The sequence below is a fragment of the Narcine bancroftii genome, chromosome 5 (assembly GCF_036971445.1).
Source record: "Narcine bancroftii isolate sNarBan1 chromosome 5, sNarBan1.hap1, whole genome shotgun sequence".
Taxonomy (NCBI): domain Eukaryota; kingdom Metazoa; phylum Chordata; class Chondrichthyes; order Torpediniformes; family Narcinidae; genus Narcine; species Narcine bancroftii.
In genome coordinates, this window is record NC_091473.1 from 16,289,044 (window position 1) to 16,311,252 (window position 22,209).

The 22,209-nt window shown below is 45.7% G+C and overlaps 1 protein-coding gene across 6 annotated transcripts in view; it reads left to right on the plus strand.

The window, feature by feature from the left end:
• LOC138763163 (voltage-dependent calcium channel subunit alpha-2/delta-2-like) overlaps positions 1-22,209 on the plus strand; it is a 604,584-nt gene that overhangs the window by 471,902 nt on the left and 110,473 nt on the right. For all 6 annotated transcript variants that reach the window (XR_011357359.1, XM_069936885.1, XM_069936886.1 and 3 more), the window contains 4 exons: positions 4,267-4,316; positions 5,544-5,633; positions 11,944-12,009; positions 16,791-16,865. Coding sequence is in view for 5 of the 6 variants with exons in the window: in XM_069936885.1 (XP_069792986.1) it covers positions 4,267-4,316; positions 5,544-5,633; positions 11,944-12,009; positions 16,791-16,865 (281 nt within the window). In the remaining variant the exon portion in view is untranslated. The remainder of the gene's footprint in view (positions 1-4,266; positions 4,317-5,543; positions 5,634-11,943; positions 12,010-16,790; positions 16,866-22,209) is intronic.

A 22,209-nucleotide genomic window follows, 5' to 3' on the forward strand; every position in this document is an offset into this window, starting at 1 on the left:
CTTCTGGTCCCATCCTCTCTACATCCACGCTATCCAGGCCTTTCAGTATTTAATAAGTTTCAATGTGATTCCCCCACATCCTTCTGAACTCCAGCAAGTACAGTTGCAGAGCCAACAAATGCTCCTCATATGACAACCCTTTCATTCCAGGATCAATCTCGTGAAACTCCTCTGAACCCTCTCCAATGCCAATATATGGGAGCCAGAGTGTTAGAGTAGGTAGTGAGGTGGAAGAGGATAAAGTTCATGTGAGGACTGGATGTATAGGCAGGAATCAAAGGTTTGTACGTGTTGCTGATCCTCAGGAGTTGAGTTACAGGAAAAGATTAAACAGGTTGGGACTTGAGTGTAGAAAAATGAGGGGAGATTTTTGATAGAGGTTTGCAAAATTGAGAGAAATGGAATAGAACCATAGAATGCTACAGCACAGAAAACAGGTCATTCAGCCCTTCTAGTCTGTACTAACCACTATTTCACTAGTCCCACTGACCTGCTCCCTTCAGACCTCTCCCATGCATGTATTTATCCAATTATTTTAAAAACTCAAGATTGAGTCTGCATTCACTACATCAGATGGCAGACCATTCCACACTCCTACCACTCTCTGAGTGAAGAACGTTCCCATGATGTTCCCTCTAAATCTTTCCCCTTTCAACTTAAAACTATGACCTCTCGTATTTATCTCCCCCAATCCACTCTGTCTATACCTCCCATAATCTTGTAAACCTCTATCAAAACTCACCTCATTCTTCTAATCTCCAAGGAATAAATGCCTAACCTGTTTAATCTTTCCCTGTATCTCGACCCTTGAAGATCTGGTATCATCCAAGTAAATCTTCTCTTCACTCTTTTAATCTTAGTCGTATCCTTCCTGTAGTTTGGTGACCAGAACTGCACACAATATTCCAAATTTGGCCTCACCAATGTCTTAAACAACTTCAACCTAACATCCCAACTCATAGACTCAATACTTTGATTTATAAAGGCTAAGATGCCAAAAAAAAACTTTCTTTACAACCCTGTCCACCTTTAAGGAACATGTTACTGGGTTCCCAGATCTCTCTGCTCCTCTGCACACCTTGGTGCCCGACCATTTACTGTGCATGTCTGACCTTGGTTTGCCCTTCCAAAATGCATCACCTCACACTTGTCTGCATTAAACTCCATCTGCCATTTTTTGGCTAATTCTCTTAGTTGGGCCAGATCCAGATCCCTATGCAAGCTTTGAAAATCTTCCTCACTGTCCACAACTCTTCCTATCTTTGTGTCATCAGCCAACATGCTGATCCAATTTACCACACTATCATCCAGATTATTGATATAGAACAACAATGGTCCCAACACAGATCCCTGAGGCACACCACTAGTCACAGGCCTCCAGACTGAGAAGCAAACATCCACTACCACCCTCTGTTTTCTTCCACACAGCCAATTTCAAATCCAGTTTACAACCTCTCCATGGATACCTAGTGTCTTAACCTTCTGAACTAAACTCCCACATGGGACCTTATCAAAGACTTTACTAAAGTCCATGCAGACAACATCCACAGCCTTTCCTTTATCTACCTTCTTGGTAACTTCCTTGAAAAACTCTACAAGATTTCGTTAAACATGACCTACCAGACACAAAGCCATGCTGACTGTCCTTAATCAGCCCATGGCTATCCAAGTATCTATATATCCTATCTTTCAGAACTCCTTCCAGTAATTTATCTTCTACTGACATCAGGCTCACCAGCCTATAATTACCTGGTTTATTTTTGAAGTATTTTTTAAACAACAGGACAACATGAGCTATCTTCCAATCCTCTGGCACCACAGCCATGTCCAAGGACATTTTGAACTTAACTGCCAGGGTCCCTGCAATTTCTACACTCGTCTCCCTCAAAGTCCAAGGGAATATCATATCCAGCCCAGGGAATTTATCTACCTTTATTCACTGTAAGACAGCAAACTCCTCCTCCTCCTTAATCTCCATATGTTCCGTGACACTTCTGTTTGTTTCCCTTTCTTATCCACTATGCCAGTTTCCTGAGTAAATACTGATGCAAAAAAAAACAAGATCTCCACCATTACATGAAACTCCACACATAGTTGATCACTTTGATCTTTTAGGGACCAATTTTGTCCCTAGAACGCTTCCACCAGCGTTGTCTCCGCTCCATCCTCAACATTCATTGGAGCGACTTCATCCCTAACATCGAAGTACTCGAGATGGCAGAGGCCAACAGCATCGAGTCCACGCTGCTGAAGATCCAGCTGCGCTGGGTGGGTCACGTCTCCAGAATGGAGGACCATCGTCTTCCCAAGATCGTGTTATATGGCGAGCTCTCCACTGGCCACCGTGACAGAGGTGCACCAAAGAAGAGGTACAAGGACTGCCTAAAGAAATCTCTTGGTGCCTGCCACACTGACCACCACCAGTGGGCTGATATCGCCTCAAACCGTACATCTTGGCGCCTCACAGTTCGGCGGGCAGCAACCTCCTTTGAAGAAGACCGCAGAGTCCACCTCACTGACAAAAGACAAAGGAGGAAAAACCCAACACCCAACCCCAACCAACCAATTTTCCCTTGCAACCGCTGCAACCGTGTCTGCCTGTCCCGCATCGGACTTGTCAGCCACAAACGAGCCTGCAGCTGACGTGGACATTTACCCCCTCCATAAATCTTCGTCCGCGAAGCCAAGCCAAAGAAAAAGAAACTTGTAGAAACCCTTCAGGTTGAGTATTTTCTTGCATTTTCTGTACTCCATGTATAGCAAGTTTAGATAACACCTCCCTCTTCTTCTTAACCTGATCACCAATATCCCTTGAAGACAGAATAAATGAGAGTAGGCTCTTTCCACTTAGATTGGGAGAGAGAAATTCGAGAGGACTTGACTTTAGGGTGAAAGATGAAAGGTTTAGGGGAGTGCGGAACGAGCTGCCATCTGACATGGTAAATGCAGACTCACTCTTAAGTTTTAAGAATAGATTGGATAGTTACATGGATGGCAGAGGTCTGGAGGGTATGGAATGGATGCAGGTCAGTGGGACTAGAGGAATGGTGTTTCGTCACAGACTTGAAAGGCCAAATGCCCTGTTCACTGTGCTGTAGTTTCCTATGGATCGCTATCCTTCCTTAGATAAAGGAGATCAAAACTGCTCTCAATACTTCAAGTGTGGACTGACCAATGCCTTACAAAGCCTGAACATTACATCTCTCCTTTTGTATTCTACCCCTCTCGAAATTTTATTGTATTTGTCTTCCTTACCATCGACTCTCTGTGCAAGTTAACCTTCAGGGTGTCTTGCACAAGAACTCGCAAGTCCCTCTGCACCTTTGATTTCTGATTTTAAAAATAGTCTATGCCTTTATACGTTCCATGAAAGTGCATAATCAGACACTTCTCTATACTGTATTCCATCTGCCATTTCCTTGCCCAGTCTCTTAACCTAAATCCTTCTGCATGCTTGATACTTCCTCAACTCCACCTGCCGCGAAGAGCAAACCAAAGCCAGCAACGAGCTTGGGGTCGACTGGGCAGCAGCGACTCCTGTTCCACTGAGATGGATGCGAAGGCTTGGAGCAGGATCTTGATCGGTTGAGCAGAGGGATGGGTTTCCTCACCTTGCTGGTTTCAGAGGAAAGCAGTAGCCAAAAATAGCACAATGTGGTCCATGTCCCTGCTGCAGGAGAGAAAATAGTCTCCAGGCGGTGAACGATACAGAAATCAGGTCACTTTCAGAGGGTGGCAGGCAAATGTTTTAAATGGTGCCAGGCAAGGTAGAAACACACTTAACTCACAGAAAGATCAGTCTTAAATCATGTAGTGGAGACACACGGGGCCCTACCAACAATGGAATCTAGAGAAAAACACAATTTGATGGAGGAACTCAGCAAGTTGTGTAACATCAGAGAGTCACAGAACCTGGAAACAGGCCCTTTAGCCCAACTTGTCAGTGCTGCCCCAAAATGACCCACCCACACTTGTCCCGCCTGTCTGCATTTGGCCCATATCCCTCTAAACCCATCCTATTCATGTGTCCATCCAAATGTTTCTTAAACGTTGCAATAGTCCCTGCCTTGACCACCTCATTCGGCAGCCTGTTCCATCCACCCACCACCCTCAGGCTCCTATTAAATCTCACCCTTCCCCCCCATATCTCACCTTAAACCTATGTCCTCTGCTTACCAATTTCCCCAAATCAGGGCAAAAGACACCTGATCTATTCCTCCCATGGCTTTCACAGTTTCAGTCACAAGCAGTTCTTTCTCATTCCAGGATATTACTTTGAAATCCCTTCCATTGGAGCAATTCGGATTAGCACTCAAGTAAGTAACTGCTACTTTCATGTTGAATTTTTAATTTAATTTAGATGTAATTGGCCCTTCCAGCCCATGAACCCACGTCACCTAAATATGCCAATTAACTTTCCAATCCCATTCGATTTTCGAATGTGGGAGGAAACCAGAGCACCTTGAGGAAACCCAGGCAAGTCACAGAAAGAACGTACAAATTCCTTACAAACAGCACTGGATTCGAGTTTGGGCCACTGGCCCTGTAATAGGGTCATGAAGAGTTATGGATGGGAGTCGGACTGTGGTGGAACACATTGGCAGATGAACAGAAACCCCCGACCTAGCTGGTCAGTCCTTGTCTTTCTGCTAATTTTGCAGGTCAGTGCCTTTTACACACTGGGCACTGCACTCTCAGTCAGCTTGTAGCAGTAATTTATCATGTTCTCCTACATTCCTCACTGAGCCTATGACATCTCTCAAATAAAGCCTTCTGCTCCCAGACTCAACAGGGACAGGATTCCCCTTGTCCTCACCTGCCTTCCCACCAGCCTCCGTATCCTCTGCAATTTTTAACACCTACTACGTGATCCCACCACCATCTTCCCCTCCCCTCTCCTCTTTGCTTTCCTTAGGGACTGCACCATCAAGCACTCCCTTATCAACTCATCCCTTCCCCCCCTCAGTGCCTGTCCCCATGACAGTAAGAAATGCTACACTTACACCCACACCTCCTTCCTCACCACCATTTGGGGCCACAAACTGCCCTTCCATGTGAATGAACAGTTCACTTGTGAATCTGCAGAGATCGCCTACTGCATCTGGTGCTCTGAATGTGGGCTCCTCTACGTCAAGGAGTTTGGACATAGATTGGGAGATCACTTCGTTGAGCACCTTCGCTCTGTTTACTGCAACAGGAAGGACCTCCCAGTGACCCACCACTTTATTTCCGCACACCATTGCGACACCGATATGTCTGCCCGTGGTCTCATGCACTGCCAAACTGAGATCACCCACAAGTTGGAGGAACAATGCTTTATATTCTGTCTGGGCCACTCTCTAACCAGATGGCATTCATATTGACCTCTAATTTCCTCACTTCTCAGCTTATTTCTTGTCTGCCTTCCTGTCTGTATCCACCAGTTACCTCAACTTTCAAGAGGCTCTGAAACCACTATTGATCTATTTCAAAAAATTTGAAGTGCTTTAGTGTATCTGGTGAATGAAGTCATCCATTGAATGTATTTTTATTTAACACCACAGGAGTATTTGGATGTTCTGGGACGTCCCATGGTGATGGCAGGCAAGAAAGCAAAAAAGGTTCAATGGACCAATGTCTACCAGGATGCTTTGGTAAGTAAGTTCAAGATTTTTCAGCTCCTATGTTCCTTCTGAATGCTGCATAAGAATGGTTAAAATCTGCAGTGTTATAAGTGTGTAGGATTGCCAGCCATTTCCAGTGGCTCAGTGGGACAGCAGGCAGAGCCTGCACACAACCCTGAGATCCTGGTTCAATCCCGACCTCCACCACTGTCTGTGTTGAATTTCAGCGCTATCCCCAAGATTGCAGGGTCTCTTTCCCCTGGGTGCTCCTGTTTCCTGCCCCATAGAACTGAGAGTTGGCAGGAGAATAGGTCACAGTGAGTTGTCCCTGGGGTTATTAGAAAAGGGTTGCACCTGGAGGTGGGCATTGATTGGAGAGTGGGGAGGAAAGAGAAATGGGATTGATGTTGAATCTGCGGAAATGGGTGGTTGGTGGTCAGCATGGACTTGGTGAGCAATAAGGAATTTGCAAGAACACTACCAATGCCCACTTTTCTTTGCCATTTAAACTGCTTCACTTTCACACTTTCAATGAGGGAATGGATTTAAGCAAAACGGTAGGATATGAGAAATGATTGCAAACTGAAACTCAAATCTAATGATTCTCATTACTAAAAGAAATTATATCCAGGCAGGTCAAGGTACAATCAGGATTTCCCCTGAAATTCAGGAGTGCGTTAATGGCTTGGCAATCCTGAGGTGACAGTACACATTGATGTTGTTTAACCCACTCTTGTACAGTGAGATTGACACAGTGGCACTGGGTGTGTAATGGGTAGCATGTGGCATTCCTGTCGGGGCCACTGCTGGCACTGGGTGTGTTGTGGGCAGCAGATGGCATTACTGTGTCAGGGTCCCTGCTGGCACTGGGTGTGTGGTGGGCAGCAGATGGCATTGTTGTCAGGGTCCCTGCTGGCACTGGGTGTGTGGTGGGCAGCAGATGGCATTACTGTCAGGGTCCCTGCTGGCACTGGGTGTGTGGTGGGCAGCAGATGGCATTACTGTCAAGGTCCCTGGTAGCACTGTGTGTGGTGGGCAGCAGATGACATTATTGTCAGGGTCCCTGCTGGGACTGGGTGTGTGGTGGGCAGCAGATGGCATTACTATCAGGGTCCCTGCTGGCACTGGGTGTGTGGTGGGCAGCAGATGGCATTACTGTCAGGGTCCCTGGTAGCATTGTGTGTAGCGGGCAGCAGATGACATTATTGTCAAGATCCCTGTTGGGACTGGGTGTGTGGTGGGCAGCAGATGGCATTACTGTCAGGGTCCCTGCTGGCACTGGGTGTGTGGTGGGCAGCAGATGGCATTACTGTCAGGGTCCTTGCTGGCACTGGGTGTGTGGTGGGCAGCACATGGCCACTAGAGATAGGAGGTCCATCTGTAGGCATGGAATTAGTTTAATTTGGCATCATGTTCACCAACACATGGGTGTGATATTACAGATTCTATTACCAATGTGTATATGTACAGATTGTAGTGAAGGATGACTGTGATTGGCTGAGAGCATAGCCATGCCTACTGGCAGGTCTTAAAGGGTTGCTCCAAGCCAGACCAGGTCATTCTGGACTGGTCGACCTACATGTGATACGCTCCAGTCTTCTAGTTAATAAAAGCCTTGGTTTGGATCAACGAGTCTTTGGTTCTTTCAACGGGCTCTACAGTGGGTCTGTGCTGTTCCATTCTTCCTGTGACCGTGACCATGAGGAATTTCTTCAATGTGCCAAAGAAGGTGCAGATTAACTGGTGAATAATCCATGAGAGTTAAACAGGAAAGTTTGCAGATGCTGTGATTGAAGGGCTTTACGCTCGAGTGCTGGAGAAACACCAGGTCACACAGTGTCCATAGGAAGCAAAGGATATAACCAATGTTTTGGACCTGGGCCCTTTGTCAAGGTAAGAATAAAAACCAGACAGACACCTGAATAAAAAGGTGGGGAGAGGAGAGGCGATGAGGGAGAGAGGGGGAGGAGCACAGACCAACTGGCAAAAGGTTATCGGTTGATATGGGTGGGAGGGTAGAAGTGATGGGGGATAGGGTTGCGCCCTGAATGGAGAGGGAGGGGTGGGGAGCTGGAGGAACAGAGACAGGGATGAGGAAAGAGAGAGAGATGGGGAGGAGCTGAATAGAGGTTGATGTTAATGCCATCTGGTTGGAGAGTTACAGAGCGGATCAGTTGCCGAGTGAAGGGACGAGGACTGCCATGATGGTCCATTGGGTGCAATGATTTCCTAGGATGCAAAAACAAGCAGGGACCTGGCACGAGACAAAATATGCCAGACCCCACAGGGAGGGAACTTCTTTGCAGGGAGAACTTCTTCATACAAAGTGGTGAAAGAGTGGAATGAGCTGCCAGTGGAGGGGCTGAACATGGGCTCCATTTCAACATTTTAAAAAATATAGAACAGGTACGTGGATGGACGGAGTATGGAGGGCTGTGGTCTCGGTTCAGATCATTGGGGCGAGGTAGAGTAATATGGCATGGACTAGATGGGCTGAATGGCCTGTTTCTCTGCTATAGTTTTCTAAGGTTTATTGAAAAGCTTATTCGTTTCAACTACTTTTTTTTGGAATAAAGGTAAGTTTACTTGCATTAAACGATAGACGTTTTCTCAGGAGAGGGGAATAATGGAATGACTAATAATGTTTGCAATTGGAGGTGTTCCGTGCCTAGATTGAGCAAGACAAGCTTGTGGTACCAAGTAGAATAAAAGGGCATTGTACTCCCTGGTGTTGCTGAGTCTCTGTAATACTCAGGTAAGCTTAGAACAGAGATCATCGCAGCACAATACAGGCCTTTCAGCCTACAATGTTGTGCTGGCCTATGTTAACTTACTCTAGAGCCACTTTCAGGTGGCCACAATTCCGAACTGTAAAGCAGCCTATTGTACTCCTATGTAGCTGTCGGGTGGCCACCTGAAAGTGGAGAACCCGGCCAGGAAGTTTACCTACCTAACCCTTCTCCTCTAGGTATAATATCCTGCTCCAAGAATCCCCCGTTGCACCTGAAAGCAGCTCAGGTAAAGCAGCTAGCAGCTTTCAGGTGCCTAACAGCGGGCAGGCTGTTGACAGTCAGCTGGTGACCCACTGACAGCTGCCCTCCCCACTGCGGACACCTACCCTCCCCGTTGCCTTACAGACCCCCAACGTGGGACTACGAGGCTGGGGTGGCGTACGGGGGACTATGAGGCTGGGGCGGCATACGGGGGACTATGAGGCTGGGGCAGCAGACGGGGGACTATGGGGCTGGGGCGGCCGTCCTTGAGAATCCTGACTTATCAAAAGGTCTCACCTTTTAAATTTAGCGAGATTTTGTGTGCGTGTATAAGCCCTGTACTCCCCCGCTGGCCACCCCAGCCCCACAGTCTCACGCTGGGGGGGATTCAGGCAGCGGGGAGGCGAGTTGTCAGAACACTGCCTGCCCCAGCCCCACAGTCCCGCGCTGGGGGGGCTTCAGGCAGCGGGGAGGTGAGTTGTCAGACCACTGCCCCTGCCCGGACTCAGAAGCCGGCGCTTGCTCTGTGGCCCCTCTCCCTGCTTCAGACCTTTCAGATGGCAGAACACCTCCTTCAGCGCGACCATCTGAACGTCCCTTCACAGACATTTGCAGCCTGCTCCAGGCGATTCTACCTGAAAGCAGCATAGAACAATTGAAGCTTTCCCTCTCTCATGCCCATAACCCTCTATTATTTTTACACCCATGTGCCTATCTAAGAATCTTTTAAATGTTCCTATTGTACCAGCCTGCATCACCACTCCTGGCAATGCATTCCAGGCACCTACCTATTTCTGAGATCTCCCAATATTGGAACCTAACCCTAATCCTCTCCTGACCTTAAACAGACGTTAGGTGTTTGCTATTGTCTCCCCAGGGAAAAAGATGCCTGCTATTATGCCTTTCTTCTTCTTTGGCTTGGCTTCGCAGACGAAGATTTATGGAGGGGGTAAAAGTCCACGTCAGCTGCAGGCTCGTTTGTGGCTGACAAGTCCGATGCGGGACAGGCAGACACGGTTGCAGCGGCTGCAGGGGAAAATTTGTTGGTTGGGGTTGGGTGTTGGGTTTTTCCTCCTTTGTCTTTTGTCAGTGAGGTGGGCTCTGCGGTCTTCTTCAAAGGAGGTTGCTGCCCGCCAAACTGTGAGGCGCCAAGATGCACGGTTTGAGGCGATATCAGCCCACTGGCGGTGGTCAATGTGGCAGGCACCAAGAGATTTCTTTAGGCAGTCCTTGTACCTCTTCTTTGGTGCACCTCTGTCACGGTGGCCAGTGGAGAGCTCGCCATATAACACGATCTTGGGAAGGCGATGGTCCTCCATTCTGGAGACGTGACCCACCCAGCGCAGCTGGATCTTCAGCAGCGTGGACTCGATGCTGTCAACCTCTGCCATCTCGAGTACTTCGACGTTAGGGATGAAAGCGCTCCAATGGATGTTGAGGATGGAGCAGAGACAACGCTGGTGGAAGCGTTCTAGGAGCCGTAGGTGATGTCGGTAGAGGACCCATGATTCGGAGCCGAACAGGAGTGTGGGTATGACAACGGCTCTGTATACGCTAATCTTTGTGAGGTTTTTCAGTTGGTTGTTTTTCCAGACTCTTTTGTGTAGTTTTCCAAAGGCGCTATTTGCCTTGGCGAGTCTGTTGTCTATCTCATTGTCGATCCTTGCATCTGATGAAATGGTGCAGCCGAGATAGGTAAACTGGTTGACCGTTTTGAGTGCAAAAGGGCATTGTACTCCCCAGTGGCCCTGGGCAGTAAGTGCAAGAGGACACATTTGTGCTGAACATAACTATGCACTGTGATGGATATTATCTCTAAAGGAGAGAAAAGACATGGTTTTCTTCTGGAAATAATTTATGGTGAATAAAGTTTATTTCTGGAAAGGAAAGCATGCAGGCCGTTGAAGGGATCTTTGCCTCATTCTGGTTTGTGCTGAGTCAGCTGGACCAGTGAGCTGAGTTTCCAGCTGCGATTTCCCCTCTGAAAAGGCTGTGTCTGGAGATTGAATTCTCGGTGCAACCCTACGTTCCAAGGTACTTTGAACAGCGTGGCACAGTACAGTTCCAATCTTTGCCAGCTGAATGGCTTCCTCCCTCGAGCTGATTGACCAGAAATGCAAGTGTGTTTTCACCAGCACCTTGTACAGGTGTGACAATGATGTCCAAGCGCCTGCACCCTGGCCAATGAAGCCAAGCGTCACAAACCCTTACTTCTCCACCCTGTGTGTCTGATTTCATGGACTGATTTGCCTTGGTAACCCTTGGTCTCCCTGATCCACAACACTCCACTGGGTCCCGCCATTCACTGTGTAAGTCTTGCCTTGGTTTGATTTTGCAAAATGCAGTACCTTGCACCTTTTCTGAGTTAAATTCCACCTGTTATCCCTTGGCCCACTTTGCCAGTTTATCAAGATGCTGTCATAGACCTGGATAATGTTCTTCACTGTCCACTATTGCCATCAATTATGGTGTGGTCTGCAAACTGATTAAATATGTTGAGTAACTTTAAAAATTTTAACGCGACCGCATGGTAGAAGTCCTTTTCCACCCATGAAAGCTGTGCTGCCCAATTACACCTTATTAACCTAACAAATCCCATAAAGTTTTGAATGGTGGGAGGAAATTAGGGCATCTGGGGAAACCCACAAAAACACGGGGAGAACATACAGGCGGCGCCGGATTCGAACGTGGGTTGTTGGCACTGTAATAGCATTGTGCAAAGCGCGCTGCCCCGTTGTCACGTTTGACAATGTCATTCAAGTATATGGAGTTGAACGAGAAAGTCTGCAGATGCTGGGGTTGAGTGCAGTACAGGAACGTGCTTGAGAGGCTCACCACATCACACAGCATCCACAGGAAGTAAAAGGTAACCAATGCTTCCAGCCTGGGCCCTTTATTTCCTGTGGATGCTGCTGATCTGCTGTGTTTCTCCAGCACGTTTATGTAATTACATCCATGTACATTCTTATCCTGGTCGTTAATATGGATGTCAAACCACAATGGTCCTCCATTTTGAGTAACAACCTTCCACTACTCTCCTCTGCCTGCTACCACCAATTGGATAGCTCACTCCACCTTTGAGATGCATTAGCACATAAACAGCTCATCGGTGGGGCAGGATATTTTTTTTAATTTTAATGTTAGCGATACAATAAGGTAGAAGGCCCTTCTGGCCCGTGAAATCTGTGGTGCCCAATTACACCTGATTAACCTCGCAACCTGGTATGTTTTTGGAGGTAAAACATCAGACTCTCGTGTTTCACTTTATGGGGGTTAGTGTCTAGTACAATGAGTGATGATCTGCACCGTGAATTGTGACATGACTGGGTTTGATTTGCTTCTCCTAGAGCCTTCAGTTGGTGATCACAGGGACAATGCCGGTTTTCAACATTACTGTGGACAAAGGCCAACAGGTACATGCTCAGGATGTGTGACCCATTATGCACCAGGTTGTGATTGTGGGGAGGTGGGTGGGGGGGTGAGAGGGACCACATCTTGGCCAAATCTACCTTTTGTAGTGGTTTGGCCTTGCCTACTTCAGTGTCTGCTTGTTTGTTTTACAACTGAGCACTGTGGAAACGTTTCTGTTTAATCCCCTTTACAGTTTCCATAGGGCATCTCTTCTCCATTTGGATAAGGCCCTCTCCAATGGGCAGAGAAACTGCTGTCAACAATGCTTGCTTGAAAAATACAGCTTACCTTTTCTTTTGGTTTGATAGAACTGCATAGCACAGTACAGGCTATAGACAACACTTTCCTTATTCTAATATATCCTAATTTAAAAGTAGCATTTTCCAAAGCGTGAGCTGTGATATCCCAAATTTCGATCTCTTTTATCCAACAAATCAAACTCTGTGGCTGTTACTTCATGTAGTTTTAATTCGTTGATAAAATGGTAAATATTTTGCATAGCTTCACATTAAAACTTTCATGACATTGAATAACAAAGCATTTACTGTATGATAAAGATACAAAGGGTATTTAAAGAGATACAAAGGGTATTTAAAGAGATATACAAATTCAAAGAAAAAACTTCTTCAGTTGCATTCTCCACTAAGAATGCGCCTGAAGTAGAGGAAGTGGCCCTTTGAATTGTCGTTCAGGTGGCAGCGCTAAAAGCGCAGCACTGGCCACCTGAAGGGACAGCTGCACATGATGCGCCTCTGAGCACACCCCAGCCCCTCCCTTCGGGCTGCCAGGTTTGGGATGGGTGGTTGCCAGAGATGGGACAGCCAGCGCGAGCTATCAGCGTTGGGACGTTCCCCACACTGATTCCGCTGCCCCACTCTCCCAACAGCCCAATAACAGTCTCCACACTGTGGGGCGGGCTTTTGTGGTTGGAGTGGCCGGCGTGGGCTTTTGTGGTTGGGGTGAGCTGCAGCGGTTGGGGTGGGCGGCGCGGGAATTTGGCCACCTGAAAGTGCCTAAAAATGTCTCGTGCTCAATCTTCCTTCACATCTTGTAGAATGAAGAGCAAATCGTTAGTCTGGGAGGATATTATGCCATATTACATCATAGTCACTATGGTAACACTATGAAATCTAATCCTTTCCTACCTCACAACCCATAACCATTTGTGCAGGGAGGTGGGACTAGAAAGGGGTGTTTGGTTTGGTGCGGACTAGAAGGGCCTAATGGCCTGTTTCTGTGCTGTAATTGTTATGTTATGTTATCTATTTTTCATACATTCATGTGCTTATCAAAGAGTCTTCTGAATTTTCCTATTGTACCAGCCTCCACCTCCATCCCAGTAATGTATTCCAGGCACTCCCACTATCTGTGTATTTAAAAAAAGTTATCTCTGATATCTCCCCTAAACTCACCTTAAACAGATATTCCTTGGTATTTGCTACTGTTTCCCCAGAAGAAAGGTGCTGGCTGTCCTCCCTATCTAAGCTCCTCATAATCTTTATTAAGTCACCTCTCATTCCTTCTTCATTCCAAAGAGAAAAACTAGTTAACCTTGCTTCACAAGACATGTTCTTCAATCCAGCCAGCATCCTGATGAATCACCTCTGCACCCTCTCCAAAGCATTTATATCCTTCCTCTAATGAGGTGACCAGAACTGAACACAATATTCCAAGTGTGGTCGAACCAGAGTTTTTATAGAGCTGGCTCTTGAACTCAATATCCTGAGAATTGAAGGCCAGCATACCCTATCAACCTGTCTGGCAACCTTGAAGGATCATGGGTCCGGACCCTAAGATCCCTCTGTTCATATATCGGTATATCTTGTTTCCCCTTCAACAGGATGTGTCCACTTTGTTCAAGATTGTTTATTATCATCTGATTGTACATGCACAGCAGGATGAAACAGCGTTTCACTGGATCACAGTGTGTACATAGATACACACAATACACTTCATATAATAATCCTATAAATTCATGAAGATGTAATAAAATATAAATACATAAATATTTTGAGATAATTTACTCAGTTACTCATCAATCTCACAGACTGCGGGAAGAAGCTATTTTCTAGCCTGATAGTCCTGACTTTAATGCACCTGTACCTCCTTCCTGATGGTAGTGGGTCAAAGAATCTGTGTGCTGGATGAAAAGGTTTCTCAATAATTCTTTGAGTCCTATTTAAGCAATGCTCCCTGTGACTGTCATCAATAGAGGAAAGGGAGACCCCAGTAATCTTCTCGGCCATTTTGATTATCCTCTGCATTAATTTAGAACATACAGCACAGTACAGGCCTTTTGCCCCTCACTGTTGTGTTGACCTATATATTCCTACAAAAAAAAAATCTGAACCCTTCCTACCTTGTAACCCTCTATTTTTCTTCTATCCATGTGCCTGTCTAAGAGTTTCTTAAATGGTCCTAATGTTTCAACCTCCACCACCATCCCTGGCAAGGGATTCCAGGCACCCACCACTCTCTGTGCAAAAAAAAAACAACCCTGATATCTCCTCTAAACTTCCTTAACTTTGTACAAATATCCTCTGGTGTTTGCTATTTCTCCCCTCCACCTCCCACCCCCCCCCATCCCCATCTTGGGAAACATGCTGGCTGTCCACATTATCTATGTCTCTCATAATCTTGTAGATCTCTATTAATTCTCCTCTCATCTTTCTTTGCTCCAAAGAGAAAAGTTCCAGATCTGCTCATCTTGCACCATCTTCCTATACAGGCAGCATCCTGGGAAATCTCCTCTGCACCCTCTCCATAGCTTCCACATCCTTCCTATAATGTGGTGGCCAGAACAGCTGGTCTGATGCTTTCCAGCTACCACACCACACAATGATGCAGCCAGACAGGATACTGTCAAATGTGCTCCTGTAAAATGTTGTCAAGATGTGGCCTTGCCCTCCTCAACCTCCTTAGGAAGTGTAAGGCATTGCTCTACCTTCCTGACTAATGAGGAGATGCTGTGGCCCCAGGATAGACTGCCTGTTATATGCAAACCAAGGAACTTTGGGCCCTCTACTCTCTCCATGACGGAACCATTGATATGTAATTGAGAGTGGCTGACCTTAATCCTGCTGAAGTGCACAATCAATGCAAGCCTTTATCCGCTTCCCAAAGCCCCTCTCATCCATTTCCCAGCTGCACTTGAAGATGGAGCAACCCACTTGATTGGCACCTGCAGCCACCCACCAAGGTTTGTTCAACAGTGACCCCCACCCAACACACTAACCCTTCCCATCAAGAAGGTGAAGTTGCTGGCTTCTGCTCCTGGGTCTGAAAGTATTGCACCCACTTTGTCCAACACCACTGGGAGCAAACCCTCCCCACAACGGCCGTGGTTCAGGAATCCCACCCCATTTGTTCAAGGTTAAGTTCCTTTTAATTGTCACCTAATATACATCAACTTTTGCTTCTTGTAATGCAAACAAAGTGTTTCCATGAGGATCTTTAACAATAGGAGAAAGAGAAGCGAGTCCCTTCAGAAACCGAGTGTCTGTGGATTCACCTCCAGTGCTCCCGCAGCCTCAAACATTCCAGTTCAAACCATCAGCAACCTGAACTCCGGATCCAAACCTCCATTATGATCAGGAATCCTTCAGCACCTGAGGCCCTTTGGGAACCTTTCTTGCCATTAGCACCCTCTTGAAAGCCATTTCTGATACCAATACCTGGCTCCAATGAGCCAGTCTCCAGCAGCCCACAATCTGTGTAGGTCCTTCGACCACGATTCTCCAACCTCCCACAGCCTGTGTGGGTCCTTCAGCCTCGGAACCCCTTGGTGGTCTGCTGCTGTGGTCACCACCCTGTAGAGTAATCTCCCATGCTTCTCCTTTTCAACAGGGGTGTTCTCCCTGTTTCCGGAGTCTGCTGCTCCTCGTGGCACAGGCACCCACATCTTGGGCACAGTCCTACAGTTTCAGGATTTGTGGACGGGAAGTGGACTCCATCCATGCCCTTTGAACCTGACTCATGTAAAAGTGAATAGAAACTGGTCAATATTCTGGACATCACAGCCAGGGGAATGCTCTGGTGCTGTCCGCTATAACCCTGCCACCCCCATCCATGACAAGGGTAGAGTGCGGTTAAATGCAGAACAGACGGAAGCTCACCATGTTCTACCTCGATACCAGCACACTGCCTCAATATCAACTCAGGACCACAATATATCAGAGGGGAATTGGTCATTTTGTCCATCCAGTCACCCCACCATTCTGATTTATTCTCCTGTTCAATCCCCACCATCTCACCATTCCACCATCTGATTCACACCTTGTACAATCCCTTTTCTCCAGCCATCTCCCCATGATCTTTAATTCCCTTCCCAATCTAGAACCAATCTACCACAGCCAGGTTTAATTCTACTATCATCTGACTTTACATGTACAGCCCAGTAAAAAAAATGTTTCTCTGGTGCACACATGTGCCCACACAATACACAGCACATAATAATCACATATATACATAAAGATAACATTTTAAAAAAAATTAGACACTGGCTCTTCCCATGAGTTTTATGGGGACACAGGAGGCACATACAGTGGAGGAGAGGGAAGCAAGATATCAAGGCCCCTTCTCTTTTGGGAATGTAATAAGGTCACTCGTGCCCTTGTAGCCCCCTGATCTAGAGGCAGTTGATTTGAGTTGCTGCACACACTACCTTGTCCATCCAGAATGTGAACCAAAGGCCTGAGCAGACTTGTGGCTTTGGAGAAGCTCCTGCAATCTGAACCCTTGAAGTCTCCACTCCAGGTACTCACCCGCTCTGTTTCCTTTGCAGAACCAGCTCATGCTCGGAGTGATGGGGATCGATGTGGCTCTTGATGACATTAAGAGGCTCACACCTCGCTACAACGTACGTACAAATCTACCTTTCCAACTGTGTTGTACACAGAGTCCATAACGACTGCATTTGGAGAGGATCCTTAATGACTGCACAGTACATGGCATCCCTTCCATCTGCACTGTATGCAGGGTCTTTTAACGACTGCACTGAACATAGGGTCCCTTCCATCTGCACTGTACACAAGATCCTTAATGACAGTGCTGTACACAGAGTCCATAATGACAGCTCTATAAACAGAGTCCATAATGACTGGACTGTACACAGGGTCCCTTGCACCTGCACTGTACACAGGATCCTTAACAACTGAACTGTACACAGGATCCTTAACAACTGAACTGTACACAGGATCCTTAATGATTGCACTGTACACAGGGTCCCTTCCACTTGCACTGTACACAGGGTCCTTAATGACTGCACTGGCTCAATGACCCAACCATTGTATGTGGGGAATTTCTTGACAAGTGCAGATAAATGTGAGCCCACTGCCTTTGCAAGCAGTATTCAGTCCGTTTAGACACAATTCTATGGGGAAGTTGGTGATGAAAGGGAGTGGGGAACAGGGGACTGAGTCTGCCGTGAGAACGTTTGTTTCAAGCCTTCAGAAAACAAAGGCAGCCGCCTGAATGCCATCCAGGTCTTGAAGCACCACCGCCAATGCTCAAGCACTGAAGTCCCAGATGCCTGTCCCTGAGTGATATCGCAGGCCCAGACTTCTCAAATAATTGCTTGCTGAAATGTAAAATACAGGTTAAATAATATATCAAAAGGATGACATTAGATACAAAGTCAGTGAGTAACTATTAACGACTCCTAGCCCCCAAGTTCCAGGAAAATTGGGAAACATTGGGAAGACAAACATGCAATGTGATTGCAGCCTCGAGCTAATCTCCCTTTAACTCCATTTGTTTCTTGCCCACCCTGGAATAAATTTAACCCAGATATTGGCTGCCCAGGTTTCTGTCCTCAGAGCATAGGAAGATGAGGGGTGAACTCACTGAGGTGTACAAAATCTTGAGAAGAATAAATCGAGTGAAAGCAGAGAGCCTTTTGCCCAGAGAAAGGTGAGATGGGAGAGATTTAACAGGTACCTGAGAGCTAACTTTTTTACTCAGGATGGTGGGTGTATTGAACAGGCTGTCAGAGGAGATGGTTGAGGCAGGAACTATTGCATCGTGGATAAGAGGGGCTTAGAAGGATAAGGGCCAAATGCAGGCAGGTGGGACAAGTGTGGATGGGATAGTTTAGTCAGCATGGGCAAGTTGAACTGAAGGGCCTGTTTCCATGCTGTGCAGCTCGATTCAGTTCTCGACTTGCTGAGTTCTTCCAGCAGATTGTCTTGCTCCAGATTGCAGGAATGTCTTGTTGCCATGCACTCTTTAATCAAAGTTCTCGTTAATTCATCAATAACTTCTGTCGGGAGGGAGGCTTGTTTTGCTTTCATCAAATCTAGGCTAACCTGTGCTTTCACACCGGTGTCTTTTGCTCCTGACGATGATTTCAGCAAGTTTCCCCACATCAACAGGAGGCTGGCCTCTGCTCCACTTATTGGTGGGCGGTGGAATTCAATGACGCCCTCACCACTGACTGAAATGCTGTCAGTGAAATGACATTGGTTCAAGCGCGCCTGGTGCAGCTGATGACACATTTGATTCTTTCAGCGACCGACGGTACATTTATTCTTTCAGGAACCTACAACAAATTTAATTTTTTTCAGCAGTCTGGAAAATATTTGTTCTCTCAGCCACCGAGTGGACATTTATTTATTTATTTTTGAGGGTTTTGTAATATTTTTTTATCATTTTAATGTATTTAAAAATTAACAATCATACCAAATGTAAAACATCAAGAGATCCCATCCCTCCACCCCCTGGCCTCTATATGTCCTAATAAACAGAGAAAGAACAAAGAAAAAGAAACACAAAATAAGCATCCCATTGTCAGTGTGTACAGTAAAACATGTGGAGACACGATAATACCACAGTGTTAAAATCTTTACCGAGGTCTTCTGGCTAGCCAGTATCGATCATAACCCTATATTGGTGCCAATGTGGTACCCATATGGTCTAAATAAGGCTGGCAGTTTTTTAGGAAGGTGTTGTATCCCTTCCTGAAATTGTATGTGACCTTTTTCAGTGGGATTCAGCTATTCATCTCTGGATCACCTATCCATGTGTAGATGGGAGTCAGACTTCCATGTCACTGCTATGCACTTCCTGGCCACACACAAGGCAACTTCTGTGAATTTAATTTGAGAATTAGTTAATGATCTACCATCCATGGTAAAGTTCCCCAGAAGTCAAAGCACTGAGTCTATTGCGAAGGTGACGCTGTGATCTTAGGGTATCACAGAGGATATATCAAAAGGGCCTCCCCTTTATGCAAAGTCAAGTAGAATATAAAACAGAACCACACTTAAAACACATCTTTGATAATTCAGGTTTATGTTGCTGTGATCTCTGTGGGGTGAGGTACAGTTGACAGAGAAAATTATAGTGGACCAATCTATACCTGGCCTTGATAGTAACCAATACACTTCTCCGACATAGATCTGACCAGAGTTGTTCATTAATTGTTACGTCTAAATCTGACTCCCATGTCACTCTAGATTTATGTAAACTTGGCTTTGGGCCCTCAATCATCAATAAAAAGTACATTCTAGAAAATATTCTTCCTTTTTTTTCTTAGAACTTCCCCTCTCCCTTTATTGGAGCTAAAGATAGCATCACCCCCTCTATCATGCGGGATGTGGCTCGTTGCCACAAATGAGCCCATGAACAGCAGCTAATAACTCCAGCACCCTTCACCTCTCAGAACAGAGTCTCTAATTTACTAGTCCTTTGTCTCATTCCAAATAATTCCTTCTCATTTACTTGGCCTATTAGAAGGCAGTTTCCTCAAATTCTGATACCTGTTTGTAATCCATAAAAAAAATTATTTTTGCCATCCGTTCATACAGTCTTCATTATTGCTGGATAAGATAATGTAAACTTGTATCCCTCTTAGCCAACAGATGTGCAGTAATATCTGGATAAAAGAAAACCTTCGAACCATGATATTCAAGTGGACTTTTCTTTATTTTTACTTCTTTGCTGCTAAAGCTAACATCTTTTCCTTGTCTTGATATTTTGAACACTTAATTACTATAGAGTGAGGTTTCTCGTTTGATTGCGGTCGTGGTCTGAGGTCTCTATGTGCTTTTTCAATTTTAGTTGGACCCTCAAATTGATTTATCCCCAGAACCTTAGGTATCCATCCTTGGAGAAACTGAATCATGTCATGCTTTTCTTCTCCTTCATCCAAGCCAACAATCTTAATGTTGTTTCCCATCTTATCATTTTTTTCTGAATTTATCTTCCTCTCAACAATTTCTTCTTTAACTTCAGAAAAACCTAAAAATTTTCAGCTTCTCCTTTACATATTTAACCTTTCGATAAACCTTTATAATATTCTGATATTCCTCATCCTGTTGTTCTTGTACTTGCAACATATTTGTTGATAATTGTTTGTATTTTTCATCCATATCGGTAACCTCAGATCTTAAATAATTTATTTCTGTTGTGTATGCACTCACACAGTTAAGACTCAGAGACGTGATGGTTTCTCATCCTTTACTTTTATTAGACCAACCTGGCTACTGACACACAGAATTATACATATGGAAGGGTGACATCATGATGTGGGCATCATGATGTCCAGCAGGGGGCAGGCTTGTACCCAACACACTCCCTATTTTGTCCCATTCCTCCCCACCGTGCAGTAAATGCTGACTGGGCCCCTTCGAACTAATAAGATTACATCGGCCCCAGGACTACAAGTGAGAATTAGAATACATCTCATGAGTAATTATAATTATAAAAGGGAAAGTGTTTAATAATAATCGGGGCACATAGTCCTTAAAGTGTTCAGGTGGTCTTCTTTCTTTTTTGGACCGCCTCGGCGTGGTTTGCTGTGCCAGTCTTTGCTCGAGACCTGTAGATAGTTGGGTCTGCGGTCGAGTCGGCAGTGACTGCCCGCCTTAGCTGACCTTGAGCGGCGACTGCCCACTTTTGCTGGCTGTGTGTCTCAGTTACTGGACTCCTCACTGGACTGCTCGACTCCGCGACTATCTCTGGCCTCCCCTCACGCGGTCTGAGGGTGGGATGTTCGGAGCAGGTCATGGCAGGTCTGATTCCACCTCCTCCAGTTCATGAGGCAGTTCATGGGCCTTAGTGTCAGTCAATGCTCATAATTGGTTGATGGGTCATTTCCACAATCTGTCCCCCACAAGAAGAGTATGAGCAGGGGCTCAGTTTTTGTAAGATTACTCCTACCACCCATGGGTCTTTATATTGTCTATAATCTTGTACCAGAACACTCTCGCCCACTTCCAATGTTCTAGGTGAGGTCTGTGGCGATGACGCTCTTTGCAATCAGAGACCCAGATCTGGATGAACTGTGGAGAGACTAGTCCGCAGGTTGCGGCCAAACATTAATTCTGCTGGAGTGCGTTTTGTGGTAGAATGCATTGTGTTTCTGTACCCCAATAGGAAATCTGTGATTTTGTGTGTCCAGGAGGCATTTAGAAGTTTTCATTGCTTTTTTGAATATTTGTACAAAACGTTCTGCTTCTCCATTAGTACTTGGGTGATAGGGTGCAGACAAAATATGTCTCATATTGTTGTCACGCATAAATTTAAAAAAATGTTCTGATGTAAATTGAGGCATCTGTAAGTGGCAAAGATGGCTTGACGACGAGTCAATTGTGGGATCTGCTTTGGTATTTTTTAGCTGTGAAACTACTGGCCATTTGGAGTGTGCTTTCACTGCTTTCAATCGTACCATTCCCGGATGGTTGCAGTATAGTTCTGACAACATGGTAGTTTGCCATTTGGTTGGAATAATTGTACGGGTACCCCATAGTAAACATCCTTCATCGACTGATAGTTCATGGCAGCGTGTGTGGAATGACTTCAGATCCAGGCCACACATTAAGGGTGAAGTATAGGATCTTGCTTAATGTTGCCTCTTTTCGGGTTTCCTTTGTGATCATCTAGGCTGTAATGGGCAGTTGTTCAAGATGTTCTTGGTTGATGGCTGCTGCCCATTTAATTATTTCTTCTCGTTGTTCTGTGTCGGGTTGCTGCATGCAAGATAAGGCATCTGCATGGCTGTTGAATGTTCCTGGTTTATGTTTTATATCATAGTTATACGCCACAAGTGGCATGGCCCATCTTTGAATTCTGGCCGCAGCTAATACTGGTATACCTTTGTGTGGCCCCAGGATTAAACTAAAAGACTTGTTGTCTGATCAGGGTGAATTTTTTTCTGTAAAGATATTGGTGGAATTTTTTTACACCAAAAATTATTGCCAATC